The sequence below is a fragment of the Hylobates moloch genome, unplaced genomic scaffold (assembly GCF_009828535.3).
Source record: "Hylobates moloch isolate HMO894 unplaced genomic scaffold, HMol_V3 SCAFFOLD_5, whole genome shotgun sequence".
Taxonomy (NCBI): Eukaryota; Metazoa; Chordata; class Mammalia; order Primates; family Hylobatidae; genus Hylobates; species Hylobates moloch.
The window spans coordinates 94,874,138-94,888,251 of NW_026652280.1; the positions used below are offsets into that span (position 1 = coordinate 94,874,138).

The 14,114-nt window shown below is 38.9% G+C and overlaps 1 protein-coding gene across 2 annotated transcripts in view; it reads left to right on the forward strand.

Moving 5' to 3' along the window:
* The first annotated feature begins 1,505 nt into the window (after positions 1 to 1,505).
* SLAMF6 (SLAM family member 6) overlaps positions 1,506 to 14,114 on the forward strand; it is a 30,817-nt gene continuing 18,208 nt past the window's right edge. For both annotated transcript variants that reach the window (XM_032153977.2, XM_032153979.2), the window contains exon 1: positions 1,506 to 1,617. In XM_032153977.2, the coding sequence (XP_032009868.1) occupies positions 1,569 to 1,617 (49 nt within the window). In that variant the 5' untranslated portion in view covers positions 1,506 to 1,568. The remainder of the gene's footprint in view (positions 1,618 to 14,114) is intronic.

Consider the following 14,114-nt stretch of genomic DNA (forward strand, 5'->3'; position numbering starts at 1 on the left):
AAACCCCAGAAGAAAACCTAGGCATGTCCATTCAGGACAAAGGCATTGGCAAAGACTTCAATACTAAAACGCCAAAATCAATGGCAACAAAAGCCAAAATTGACAAATGGGACCTAATTAAACTAAAGAGCTTCTGCACAGCAAAAGAAACTACCATCAGAGTGAACAGGGAACCTACAGAATGGGAGAAAATTTTTGCAACCTACTCATCTGACAAAGGGCTAATATCCAGAATCTACAATGAACTCAAACAAATTTACAAGAAAAAAAAAAACAATAAAAAGTGGGCAAAGGATATGAAGACACTTCTCAAAAGAAGACATTTATGCGGCCAAGAAACATATGAAAAAAGCTCATCATCACTGGTCATTAGAGAAATGCAAATCAAAACTACAATGAGATACCATCTCATGCCAGTTAGAATGGCGATCATTAAAAAATCAGGAAACAACAGATGCTGGAGAGGATGTAGAGAAATGAGAACGTTTTCACACTGTTGGTGGGAGTGTAAAGTAGTTCAACAGTGTGGCGATTCCTCAAGGATCTAGAATTAGAAATACCATTTGACACAGCAATCCCATTACTGGGTATATACCCAAAGGATTATAAATCATGCTACTATAAAGACACATGCACATGTATGTTTATTGCAGCACTGTTCACAATAGCAAAGGCTTGGAACCAACCCAAATGTCCATCAATGATACAATGGATAAAGAAAATGTGGCACATATATACCATGGAATACCATGCAGCCATAAAAAAAGGATGAGTTCATGTCCTTTGCAGGGACATGGATGAAGCTGGAAACCATCATTCTCAGCAAACTAACACAAGAACAGAAAGCCAAACAACGCATGTTCTCACTCACAGGTGGGAACTGAACAATGAGAATACATGGACACAGGTAGGGGAACATCACACAGTGGGGTATGTCATGGGGTGGGGGGCAAGGGGAGGGATAGCATTAGGAGAAATATCCAATGTAGATGACAAGTTAATGGGTGCAGCACACCAACATGGCATATGTATACATATGTAACAAACCTGCACGTTGTGCACATGTACCCTAGAACTTAAAGTATAATAAAAAAATCAGTTTTCTTTTGGCTTTTTCTTAGCTTTATTCTTAAATTTTTTTTCTGATATAATTAGAGTGGAATTGTTTTTCTAATTTTATTTTCAGATTACTCATAGCTAGTATATACAATTGCAATTGAATTTTATATTTTGGTTTTGTATCTTTTCACCTTGCTGAACTCATTTATTTGTTCTAGTAGATTTTAGGAAATTCCTTACAGACTTTTATATATAAGTTTATGAAAGATGCAATAAAGGACTTTATCTTCTTTTCAAAAAAAAAAAAGATTTGTGCACTTAGCTCAGAAAAAAGTAAACAAAAAATTAACACAGTTACAAATTAGGATTTTTAGTGCAGGGGAAGAAGTTGTCACCACGCCTCTGAGAGGAAGGGGAAGTCTCAGTAAAAAGTATTTTCAGTTTATGACAGAAGGGCAAAAACGTTGACTGCCTCAAGGTCTCAAGCACCAGTCTTCACCGCGGAAAGCATGCTGTGGCTGTTCCAATCGCTCCTGTTTGTCTTCTGCTTTGGCCCAGGTAAATGTCAATCCAGACCGGTGTAGTCACTGAGTGACTCCCTGGTTTTGTGCAGCTTGCTGAACTTAAATCGTCTGTGTACAGGTGTCTGTCTGGCTGTCTGCCAAGGGATTGGGGCGGGAAAGGGGACGCTGGCAGTGTTACCTGATATACTACTATCTCCTCTCAACTTTGGATGCGATAAGCCTGAGATGGTTGTCGGTGAACAATTTCAATTGTATCTGCATGTAAGAAAGTTATTTGCTGGGGCAGAGGAAATAAGCTTTTGAAGACAAGACTGTTTGTGGTTTATGACCAGCATCTTGTGTTATAAAGAGTACCAAGATCAAGAAAATGGGCCCTCATACCAATTTATCTACTATCGTACTGTGAACCTCAAGGAGGTTACTTATCCTTCCTGAAGCTCACTATCCTCATCTAAAATACTAAAAACCTATTATTCAGTTGAGCCAAATTTTCTGGGCCCAACCAAACACACTAAAAATAACCCTCTCACCTTTTGCTCGTTGCAAAAAAAAAAAAAAAAAAAAAAAGGTTTCCATCTCTCCCCTCCTTTAGTGCAAATTAGGGCTAGCTAGTCCAGCAATGCATTATATATGGCAGTGAGAAAAGAATGAACTGATCCAGCTGGCTTCTTGTTTCCTGCTGTCCATTATATGGAGAAGATGAAGATTCATATCATATTTGGGGAACTACAAGTGGTCCAGGGGAGACAAAGTGTAGCATTCAGGCAGAGATAGGCCAGGAGACCAGTGGAAATCTAGTCCAGAGCTAGCCCAGGGTAGCAGATAAAAGTAGGAAGCATTCACTGAGCGCTTATTGTATTTCAAGTATTGTGCCAGGTGCTGTACGCACATTATGAGTCTCATGAGAATTCTATGAATTTATACTATTATTATCTCCATTTTAAAATGAAGAACTGAGGTGAAGTTAATTTAAATAATTTGCCCAAATTTCATTAGCCAGCATGCGACAAGCTCTTGTAATAGTTATGAGAAACAGTAACAGTTGAACGAGTGTGGCAGCAGCATAAGAGAAAGAAGGGACCGAAGCAAGAGATCCCATCAATATGGAGTTAGGTAGACTAATTGGTAATTGGAATGAGAAAGGAATATTCATTGAGCACCTACTGAATGCTTGGCACTGTTCTAGTTTGCATGAATACATCATGAACAAAGCAAGCAAAAATTGCTGCTCTCATGGAGTTAACATTTTAGCAGGAGACAAACCGTAAAAAAAAGATAAACAAGTAAAATAGTGTATTGGGTAGTGATAAGGAAGAAATAAATGAAGAAGGAAAGGGAGAGATGAAATATGGTAAAGAGGGCAGTGAAATTTCAGACAGGATAGCCAAAGAAAGTGACAAAATTGGAAGGTGGAGAGCAGCCACAGGAGGAAGGTGAGTTCAGTTTTGGACCTACTGATTTTAGGATGTCAGTGTGCTATAGATGAGGAAGTTACGTGAAAGTTCCTGGGAACTTAGGACTAGGGGTAGAGCTGAGGCTAGAGACTTAAAAATCAATGGCATAGAGATATGTTAAGCTGAGGAGAAAACTGGAATGAGAACAGAACTTTGGGAAATATATATAAAATGCAGAAAGAGAGAGAATTCTTTCCTTCATTCAAGAGCCCCTTCCTGACCTGGGAGCAGAATCTTGAGTTTTTGCTTCATTTTTACCACCCTGCAAAATTATTTCCACCTCTAGAATAAAATATTCTGAATGTCCTTGTGTTAAAACTCCTCTTCTTCTCCCTATTTCCATGAATACTTCTTATAATGACCCTATGAAATATACAGTGCTCCAATCTCCACTTCACAGATGGGGAAAAAAGGCACAGAACACTAAAGTAACTTGCTCACTGCCCCACACTTATGGGGGAAGTGGGTATAGAAAGAGAAACACATTTGAATGAGTTTGCAGGAGGCAGATGCAGGTGTTCTGAGACCCAGGAGGAGAGAAGTGGCCGCTAAAACTGGAAATCAGGAAGCTTGGCTCCAGAGTCTGTGCTCATAGCCACTTCACTATGCTACTTAGCTTACACACAGTCATATATTCACACAAATGCGTACATAATTAGAAAAGGTGAGGCCAGCATAAAAAATAAGCAGGGCACCTTGAAAGAGAAAAACACGGGGACCTGCTTTGGACTGAATGATGAAGAAAGGACTTTCTGGAAAAGTAACATCTGATATTTAAAGGGTGTGAAAAGTTAAACAGGAAAAGTCAAATGAAGAAGATTTTAGGGCAGAGGGGATCATGTGTACAAAAGCCCTGATGCAGGAAAGAGCCTGGTGTGGTTTAGGAAGGGAAAGAAGACCACTGTTGCAAAAGTGTGGGGCAAATGAAATCGACCTTTGAAACAACCATGAAAAACAGTGACTCGTGCCAGCCTACGTTCTTTCAAGTGGGTTGGGCACTATCCTGACTCCTTTTAGAAAATTTAGTGGAAAAGACAAACCATATTGAAAAATAATCCCATTTCCTTTAACTCAAGCCCTGGGTGGCAAAACTAACAGAACAAAACAGTAATTGTAACTAAAATCAAGCATCATGACTTCCTAGAGAAAATAAGTCTCGTTTGTTTCTTCATTTTGACTTTTATAGATGGAAATTTGGAAACTTGTCAAACTTAAATGTGCTTATAAATTACTTGGGGGAATCTTATTAAAATGCTGATTGTGGAATAGGGACTGAGATTCTGCATTTCTAACAGGCTCCCAGGTGACAACAATGCTGCCTGTCCATGGACCACACTGAGCAGCAAGCTTCTGAATTCCAATGGACTTCAGTCATACTGGGATTGTAGGGAGGAAGAAATAGGAACTAACTTTGAGTGTGTTTGCAGGAAGCAGATACAGGTATTCTGAGGTTCAGGAGAGAGCAGTGGTTGGAAATGTAAGTAAAGCAAACACATGAGGGCTGATTCTGAGGTTGAGTCAAAATGTGCAATGCTCTTCTGTGAAGAGATTGTGACCCGATGGCCCCCGAGCAGTGTTATCTACTTTTTACCAACTGTCCGCATCTTTCAAATATTTATTGTGCTCAACAGGCAGAGAGCTGTTTTATATTTTTTCATTATCCTCAAAGACACGTGTTTTTCCACCTCTCAGAATCTGCAGTCTCCAATGTGACCTCCAGGTGTCCATGCCTCTGTTTTTGGTCCCTTAACCCAGATTCAGCTTTGATTGTTTCTCTATTCACACTCAGACATTTTTTATTAAGGTGAAAATCTTGTAACACAATGTAATAATTTTAAAGTGACATTTTGTACATTCACAATGTTGTGAAACCACCACTTCTATTATTCTAAAACATTTTCATCATCCCAAAAGGAAACCCTGTACCCAGTAAGCAGTCATTTCCCATTCTCCCCTCCCCCCAGCCCCTGGCAAATACCAATCTGACTTCTGTCTCTGTGGGTTTACCTATTCTGGATAATTTCATATAAATGAAATCATACAATATATGACCTTTGGTGTCTGACTTCTTTCACTTAGCATCATGTTTTCCAGGTTCACCCATGTTGAACCATGTATTAGTACTTCATTCCTTTTTGGCTGAATAGTATTTTATATTCTGTATATACTACATTTTATTTATCCATTCAGCTATCAGTGGACATCTGGGTTGTTTTTGCCTTTTGGCTCTTGCGAATAGTGCTATTATGTTTACAAGTATTTGACTACCTGTTTTTATCTGGGTATATACCTAGGAATGGATTTGTTGGATCATATAATTCTATGCTTAACTTTTTGGAAAATTGCCAACTGTTTCCACAATAGCTGTACCATTTTACATTTCCACTAGCTGTGTATAAGAGTTATAATTTCTCCACATCCTCATCAACACTTGTCTTTTTCCTTTTTTAAAAAATTATTATCACCATCCTAATAGGTGTGAAGTGGTATATTATTGTGGTTTTGATTTGCATTTTCCCAATGACAAATGATTTTGAGTATCTTTTTAAGTGTTTATTGGCCATTTGTATATCCTCTTTGGAGAAATGTCTATTCAAGTCCTTTGCCCATTTTAGTTGAATTATTTGTCTTTTTGCTATTGAGTTATAAGAGTTGTTTATATATTCTTGAAACCAGACCTTTATATATGATCTGAAAATATTTTCTCCCATTCTGTAGGTTGTCTTTTCACTTTCTTAATAATGTTCTTTGATGCACAAAAGTCTTTAATTTTGATGAAGCACAATTTACCTATTTTTATCTTTTTTTCTTTTTTATCATTTTATTTTAAGTTCCAGGATACACGTGCAGGATGTGCAAGTTTGTTACATAGGTAAACATGTGCCCTGGTAGTTTTCTGCACCTATCAACCTCACCTAGGTATTAAGCCCTGCATACATTAGCTATTTTTCCTGATGCTCTCTCTCCCCCCTGCCCCACCCCCGACAGGCCCTAGTGTGTGTCATTCCCCTCCTTGTGTCCTTGTGTTCTCATTGTTCAACTCCCACTTAAAGAACATGCAGTGTTTGGCTTTCTGTTCCTGCATTAGTTTGCTGAGAATAATGGCTTCTGGCTTCATCCATGTCCCTACAAAGGACATGATTTCATTCCTTTTTATGGCTGCATAGTATTCCGTGGTGTACACGTACCATATTTTCTTTATCCAGTCTATCATTGATGGGCATTTGGGTTGATTTCATATCTTTGCTATTAAGAATAGTGCTGCAATGAAGATACACGTGCGATGAACATGCACATACACATATCTTTATAACAATGATTTATATTCTTTTGGGTATATACCCAGTAATGGGATTGCTGGGTCAAATTGTCTTTCTGCCTCTAGGTCTTTGAGGAGTCCCCGCATTGTCTTCCAGAATAGTTGAACGAATTTACATTCCCACCAACAGTGTAAAAGAGTTTCTATTTCTCCACAGCCTTGCCAGCATCTGTTTTTTCTTGACTTCTAAATAATTGCCATTCTGACCTGTGCGAGATGGTATCCCATTGTGGTTTTGATGTGCATTTCTCTAATGACCAGTGATGTTGAGCTTTTTTTCATGTTTCTTGGCCACATAAACGTCTTCTTTTTTTTTTTTAACACCTGAAGAGTAAGTTTAATGGAATTCATAGTTACAGATATTCAGAAAATATTTGTTGGGGAAACTAATTAATACTTTTTTTCTTTTGATTTTTATTTTTAGTTCTGGGGTACATGTGCAGGATATGCAGTTTTGTTACATAGGTAAAGCTGTGACCTGGTGGTTTGCTGCACCTACCAACCCATCACCTAGGTATTAAGCCCAGCATGCTTTATCTATTTTTCTTAATGCTCTCCCTCCCCCAACCCCACTCCCCAAAAGGCCCCAGTGCGTGTTGTTTCCCTCCCTGTGTCCATGTGTTCTCATTGTTCAGCTCCCACTTACAAGTGAGAACATGCAGTGTTTGGTTTTCTGTTCTTGTATGAGTTTGCTGAGGATAGTGGCTTCCAGCTTCACCCACATCCCTGCAAAGGACATGATCTCATTCCTTTTGATGGCTGCATAGTATTCCATGGTGTATATGTTCCACATTTTCTTTATCTGGTCAGTCATTGATGGGCATTTGGGTTGATTCCAGGTCTTTGCTATTGTGAATAGTGCTGCAATGAACATATGCATGCATATATCTTTGTAACAGAGTGATTTATATTCCTTTGGGTATATACCCAGAAATGGGATTGCTGGGTCAAATGGTATTCCTGGTTCTAGATCTTTGAGGATTTGCCACACTGTATTCCACAATGGTTGAACTAATTTACATTCCCACCAACAGTGCAAAAGTATTCCTATTTCTCCTGAACCTCACCAGCATCTGTTGTTTCTTGACTTTTTCATAATCACTATTCTGTCACGAGATGGTATCTCATTGTGGTTTTCAATTGCATTTCTCTAATGATCAGTGATGTTGAGCTTTTTTTCATGTTTGTTGGCTGCATGAATGTCTTCTTTAGAGAAGTGTCTGTTAATGTCCTTTGCTCACCTTTTAATGGGGTTGTTTGATTTTTTTCTTGTAAATTTGTTTGAGTTCCTTGTAGATTCTGGATATTAGACCTTTATCAGATGAATAGATTGCAAAAATGTTCTCCCATTCTGTAGGTTGCCTGTTGGCTCTGATAATAGTTTCTTTTGCTATGCAGAAGCTCTTCAGTTTCAGTAGATCCCAGTTGTCAATTTCTGCTTTTGTTGCAATTGCTTTCAGTGATTTCATAATGAAATCTTTGCCCATGCCTTTGTCCTGAATGGTATTGCCTAGATTGTGTTATAGGGTTTTTATAGTTTTGAGTTTTACATTTAAGTCTTTAATCTATCTTGAGTTAATTTTTGTATAAGGTGTGAGGAAAGGGTCCAGTTTCAATTTTCTTTTTCTTTTTTTTTGAGACAGAGTCTGGCTCTGTCCCCCAGGCTGGAATGCAGTGGCACCATCTCAGCTCACTGCAAGCTCCACCTCCTGGGTTCATGCCATTCTCTTGCCTCAGCCTCCCAAGTAGCTGGGACTACAGGCACCCGCCACCACGCCTTGCTAATTTTTTTGTATTTTTAGTAGAGACAGGGTTTCACTATGTTGGCCAGGATGATCTCAAACTCCTGACCTTGTGATCTGCCCACCTTGGCCTCCCAAAGTGCTAGGATTACAGGCTTGAGCCACCGCGCCCGGCCCCAGTTTCAATTTTCTGCATATGGATAGCCAGTTCTCCCAGCAACAGTTATTAAATAGGGAATCCTTTCCCCATTGCTTGTTTTTGTCATGTTTTTTGAAGATCAGATAGTGGTAGATGTGCAGTCTTGTTTATGGGTTCTCTCTTCTGTTCCATTGGTCTATGTGTCTGTTTTTGTACCAGTACCATGCTGTTTTGGTTATTGCAGCCTTATAGTACAGTTTGAAGTCCAGTAGCATGATGCCTCCAGCTTTGTTCCTTTTGCTTAGGATTGTCTTGGCTATATGAGCCCTTTTTTTGGTTCCATATAAATTTTAAAATAGTTTTTTCTAATTTTGTGAAAAATGTCAATGATAGTTTAATGGGAATAGTAGCGAATCTATTAATTAGTTTGGGCAGTATGGTCATTTTCATGATGTTGATTCTTCCTATCCATGAGCACAGAATATTTTTCCATTTGTTTGTATCCTCTCTGGTTTCCTTGAGCAGTGGTTTGTAGTTCTTTTTGAAGAGGTCCTTCACTTCCTTTGTTAGCTGTATTCCTAAGTATTTTATTCTCTTTGTAACAATTGTGAATGGGAGTTCATTCATGATTTGGTTCCCTGCTTGCCTGTGTGTGGTGTATAAGAATGCTTGTAACTTCTGCATTGATTTTGTTTCCTGATATCTTGCTGAAGTTGCATGTGAGCTTAAGAAGCTTTTGGGCTGAGATGATGGGGTTTTCTAGATATAGGATCATGTCATCTGCAAACAAAGATAATTTGACTTCCTCTCTTCCTATTTGAACACTCTTTATTTCTTTCTCTTGCCTGACTGCCCTGGTCAGAACTTCTAATACTATGCTGAATAGGAGTGGTGAGAGAGGGCATCCTTGTCTTGTGCTGGTTTTCACAAGAAATGCTTCCAGCTTTTGCCCATTCAGCATAATATTGGTTGTTGGTTTGTCATAAATGTATCTTATTGTTTTAAGATATGTTCCATCAATACCTGGTTTATTGAGAGTGTTTAACATGAAGGGATGTTGAATTTTATGGAAGGCCTTTTCTGTGTCTCTTAAGATAATCTGTGGTTTTTGTCTTTAGATCTGTTTATGTGATGAATTACATTTATTGATTTGCATATGTTGAACCAGCCTTGCATCCCAGGAATAAAGCCAACTGGATCAGGGTGGATAAGCTTTTTGATGTGCTGCTGTATTTGGTTTGTCAGTATTTTATTGAGAATTTTTGCAACAATGTTCATCGGGGATATTGGCCTGAAGCTTTCTTTTTTGTTGTATCTCTGCCAGGTTTTGGTATCAGGGTGATACTGGCCTCATAAAATGAATTAGGGAGGAGTCTCTCCTTTTCAATTGTTTGGAATAGTTTCAGAAGAAATGGTGCCAGGTCCTCTTTGTACCTCTGGTAGAATTCAGCTGTAAATCCTTCTGGTCCTGGGCTTTTTCTTTTTAGACTATTTATTACTGCCTCAATTTCTGAATGTGTTATTGGTCTATTCAGGGATTCAGCTTCCTCCTGGTTCAGTCTTGGGAGGGTGTATGTGTCCAGGAATTAATCCATTTCTTCTAGATTTTCTAGGTTATGTGCATAGAGGTATTTGTAGTATTCTCTGATGATTGTTTTTATTTCTGTGGGGTCTGTAGTGATATCCTCTTTTAACATTTTTTATTGTGTCTATTTGATTCTTCTCTCTTTTCTTCTTTATTAGTCTAGCTAACTAGCAGTCCATCTATATTACTAGTTTTTCAAAAAACCAGACTCTGGACTCCTTGATTTTTTTGAAGCATTCTTCTTTTATCTGTCTCATTCAGTTCTGCTCTGAACTGTCTTCTGCCAGCTTTGTCTGCTGCCAGCTTTGGAGTTTGTTTGCTCTTGGTTCTCCAGTTCTTTTAGTTTTAATGTTAGCATTTCAATTTGAGATCTTTCTAGGTTTTTGATGTGGGCATTTAGTGCTCTAAATTTCCCTCTTAACACCTGCTTTAGCTGCATCCAGAGATTCTGATACATTGTCTCTTTGTTCTCATTGGTTTCAAAGAACTTCTTGCTTTCTGCCTTAATTTCACTATTTAACCAGGAGTCATGCAGGAGCAGGTTGTTCAATTTCTATGTAGCTGTGTGGTTTTGAGTGAGTTTCTTTGTCTTGAGTTCTAATTTAATTATGCTGTGGTCTGAGAGACTGTTGTGATTTCAGTTCTTTTGCATTTGGTGAGGAGTGTTTTACTTCCAATTATGTGATCAATTTTAGAGTAAGTTACATGTGGCAATGCATAGAATGAATATTCTGTTGTTGTAGGGTGGAGAGTTTTGTAGAGGTCTATCAGGTCCACTTGATCTAGAGCTGAGTTCAAGTCCTGAATATCTTTGTTAATTTTCTGTCTGAATGATCTGTCTAATATTGACAGTGGGATGTTAAATTCTCCCGCTATTATTGTGTGGGAGTCTACGTCTCTTTGTACGTCTCTAAGAGCTTATTTTAGGAATCTGCTCTTGTATTGGGTGCATACATATTTAGGATAGTTAGTTCTTCTTGTTGAATTAAACCCTTTACCATGCCTTTCTTTGTCTTTTTTGGTCTTTATTGCTTTAAAGTCTATTTTGTCAGAAACTAGGATTGCAATCCCTGGTTTTTTCTGGTTTCCATTTGCCTAGTAGATTTTCCTCTATCCCTTTATTTTGAACCTATGTGTGTCTTTGCATATGAGATGAGTCTCTTGAATATAGCACACCAATGGGTCTTCACAATTTACCCAGCTTGCCATTCTGTGTCTTTTATTTGGGGCACTTAGCACATTTACATTTAAAGTTAGTATCGTTATGTGCAAATTTGATCCTGTCATCATGATACTAGCTAGTTATTTTGCAGACTTATTGATGTAGTTGCTTCACAGTTTCATTGGTCTTCAGTGTGTACTTCAGTATGTTTTGTAGTGGCTGATAATGGCTTTTCCTTTCCATATTTAGTGCTTCCTTCAGGAGCTTGCAAGTCAAGACTGGTGGTGGATGAATTCCCTCAGCATTTGATTGTCTGAAAAATATTTTATTTCTCCTTTGCGTATGAAGCTTCATTTGGCCAGATATGAGATTCTGGGTTGAAAATTCTTTTCTTTAAGAATGTTGAATATTGACCCCCAATCTCTTCTGGCTTGTAGAGTTTCTGCTGAGAGGCCTGATGTTATTCTGATGGGCTTCCCTTTGTAGGTGACTTGGCCTTTCTCTCTGGCTGCCCTTAACATTTTTTCCTTCATTTTGACCTTGAAGAATCTAATAATTATGTGTCTTTTGGTTGATCCTCTCATGGAGTATCTTACTGGGGTTCTTTGTATTTCTTGAGTTTGAATGTTGGCCTGTCTTGCTAGCTTGGGGAAGTCTCCTGGATGATATCGTGAAGTATGTTTTCCAACTTTGTTTCATTCACCCTGTCTTTTTCAGGTACCATAATCAGTTGTAGGTTCGGTCTCTTTACATAATCCCATAATTGACAGAGGTTTTGTTTGTTCCTTTTCATACCTTTTTCTCTAATCTTGTCTGCCTATTTTATTTCAGCAAGATAGTCTTCAATCTCTTAAATTCTTTCCTCCACTTGGTCTATTCAACTATTGATACTTATGATTGCATTGTGATGTTTTCATGTTGTGTTTTTCAGTTCCATCAAGTCAGTTATGTTCCTCTCTAAACTGGTTATTCTGATTAATAGCTCCTGTAATCTTTTATCGTGATTCTTAGGTTCTTTTCATTGAGTTAGAACATACTCCTTTAGCTCAGCAGAGTTCATTATTACCCATCTTCTGAAGCCTACTTCTGTCAGTTCATCCATCTCAGCCTGAGCCGGTTCTGTGCCCTGCTGGAGACGTGTTACAGTCATTTGGAGGAGAAGAGGCACTCTGGCTTTTTGAGTTTTCAGCATTTTTTATTGATTCTTTCTCATCTTCCTGAGTTTATCTAGCTTTGATCTTGAGTCTGCTGACCTTTGGATGGGGTTTTTGTGGGGACTTTTTTGTTGATGCTGTTGTTGTTGCTTTCTGTTTGTTTTTCTTTTAGCAGACAGGACCCTCTTTTGCAAAGCTGCTGCAGTTTGCTGGGGGCCCACTCCAGACCCTATTCACCTGGGTCCCTCTCCACCCTGGTAGTGTCACCAGTGGAGGCTGCAGAACAGCAAAGATGGCTGTCTGCTTCTTCCTCTGGGAGCTCCATCCAAGAGGGGCACCAAACTGATGACAATGGGAGTGCTCCTGTATAAAGTGTCTGGTAACCCCTGTTGGAGAGTCTCACCCAGTCAGGAGTCACAGGATAAGGGACCCACTTAATGAAGCATTTTGTCTGTCCCTTGGCAGAAATGAGAATGTCCTCTGCATGGCTAATTTTCTACCTGAAAGAGAGATAGTTGAAACAAAGACAAGTGCTTTTCCTCAGTTCTTTAGGGAGCATCCAGATAGTTGAAAACAGACAAATACAATTCTTTCAGAACCAGGTCTGCTCTATGCCTGCTGGAACCAGTGACCATGGTCTCCTACTGAAAATGTAGATGGCCGTCTTCAAGACTGCTACCAAGTTGGAGAAAAGAGATCAGGGAAGGGGCAATCAAACATTCTGCAAAGCTCCCCAATCATTTTTTAAATTGTATATATCTAAGCTGTACAACATGACATTTTGATATATGCAGTGAAATGGTTACTCTAGTCATGCAAATTAACATATTCATTATCTTGCACTGTTACCCTTTTCGTGCAAGTATGGTAAGAGTATCTAAAATCTACTTTTAGCAAGTGTTCAGTATACAATACAATCATATAAGTATAGCCTTCATGTCGTGTATTAGATTCCTAGACTTATTTACCCTACATATCTGCAACTTTGTACCCTGTGACCTACATCTCCCCATTTCCTCCCTATTCCCTCTCTCCACCTCTGATAACCACTGCTTTATACTTCGTTTCTATGTACTTGACTTTTTTTAACTCCTTTTTTTTCTTTCTTTTCTTTTTTTTTTTTTTTTTGAGATAGAGTCTCACTCTGTCACCCAGGCTGGAGTGCAATGGCGTGATCTCGGCTCACTGCAACCTCCGCCTCCCAGGTTTAAACAATTCTCCCATCTCAACCTCCTGAGCTGGGACTACAGGCATGTTCCACTCTGCCTGGCTGATTTTTTTTGTATTTTCAGTAGAGACAGGGTTTCACCATGTTGGCCAGACTAGAACTCCTAGCATTTTTAAGTTGCCTCTTTTTTTTGACTCATCATTTGCTTGGTTGCTGTAATCCTTTGACTAGTTTCTATAGTTCTGACAAAGTTGATTCTGACAATATTTGCTCACTCCGTGTGTGTTCGCATGAGTGTGCATGTTTTTTGTGGAGGGATGGACCCTTGCAGTTATTTATTGTGCCATTTTCACTAATGTCACTGACCCTCAGACTTTAGGCCAGCAATTTCAACAAAGTAGTCACCATTCCCCTGAAATCCCTCTCCCCTTTGATGCCACACCTGCCTATACTATGCCTATTGCTAGTATTAGGTGATCCCCAGCAACTTATTTCGCTGTTCCTGGGCTACATGTGCTATAATCATTGGAGAAAGTTATTAGTGTGGTGCAAAAGTGATTGCGGGTTTTCCCATTGAAGGTAATGGCAAAATCCACAATTACTTTTGCACCAGCCAATGCAAAACTGGATGGACTCCATGAATGGTGCCTGTCAACCAACCTTGGCCAATTCCTCCTCACTGCTTCCACACTCATTTATTGATGACTTGTCAGTTTCCTAACAAATTCCTCATAGCAGCTTTTACATGTCTCATCCGTCTTCCTCTAGATTCTATGAGATCTACTTCTCTTAGAACAACTTTGAGAAC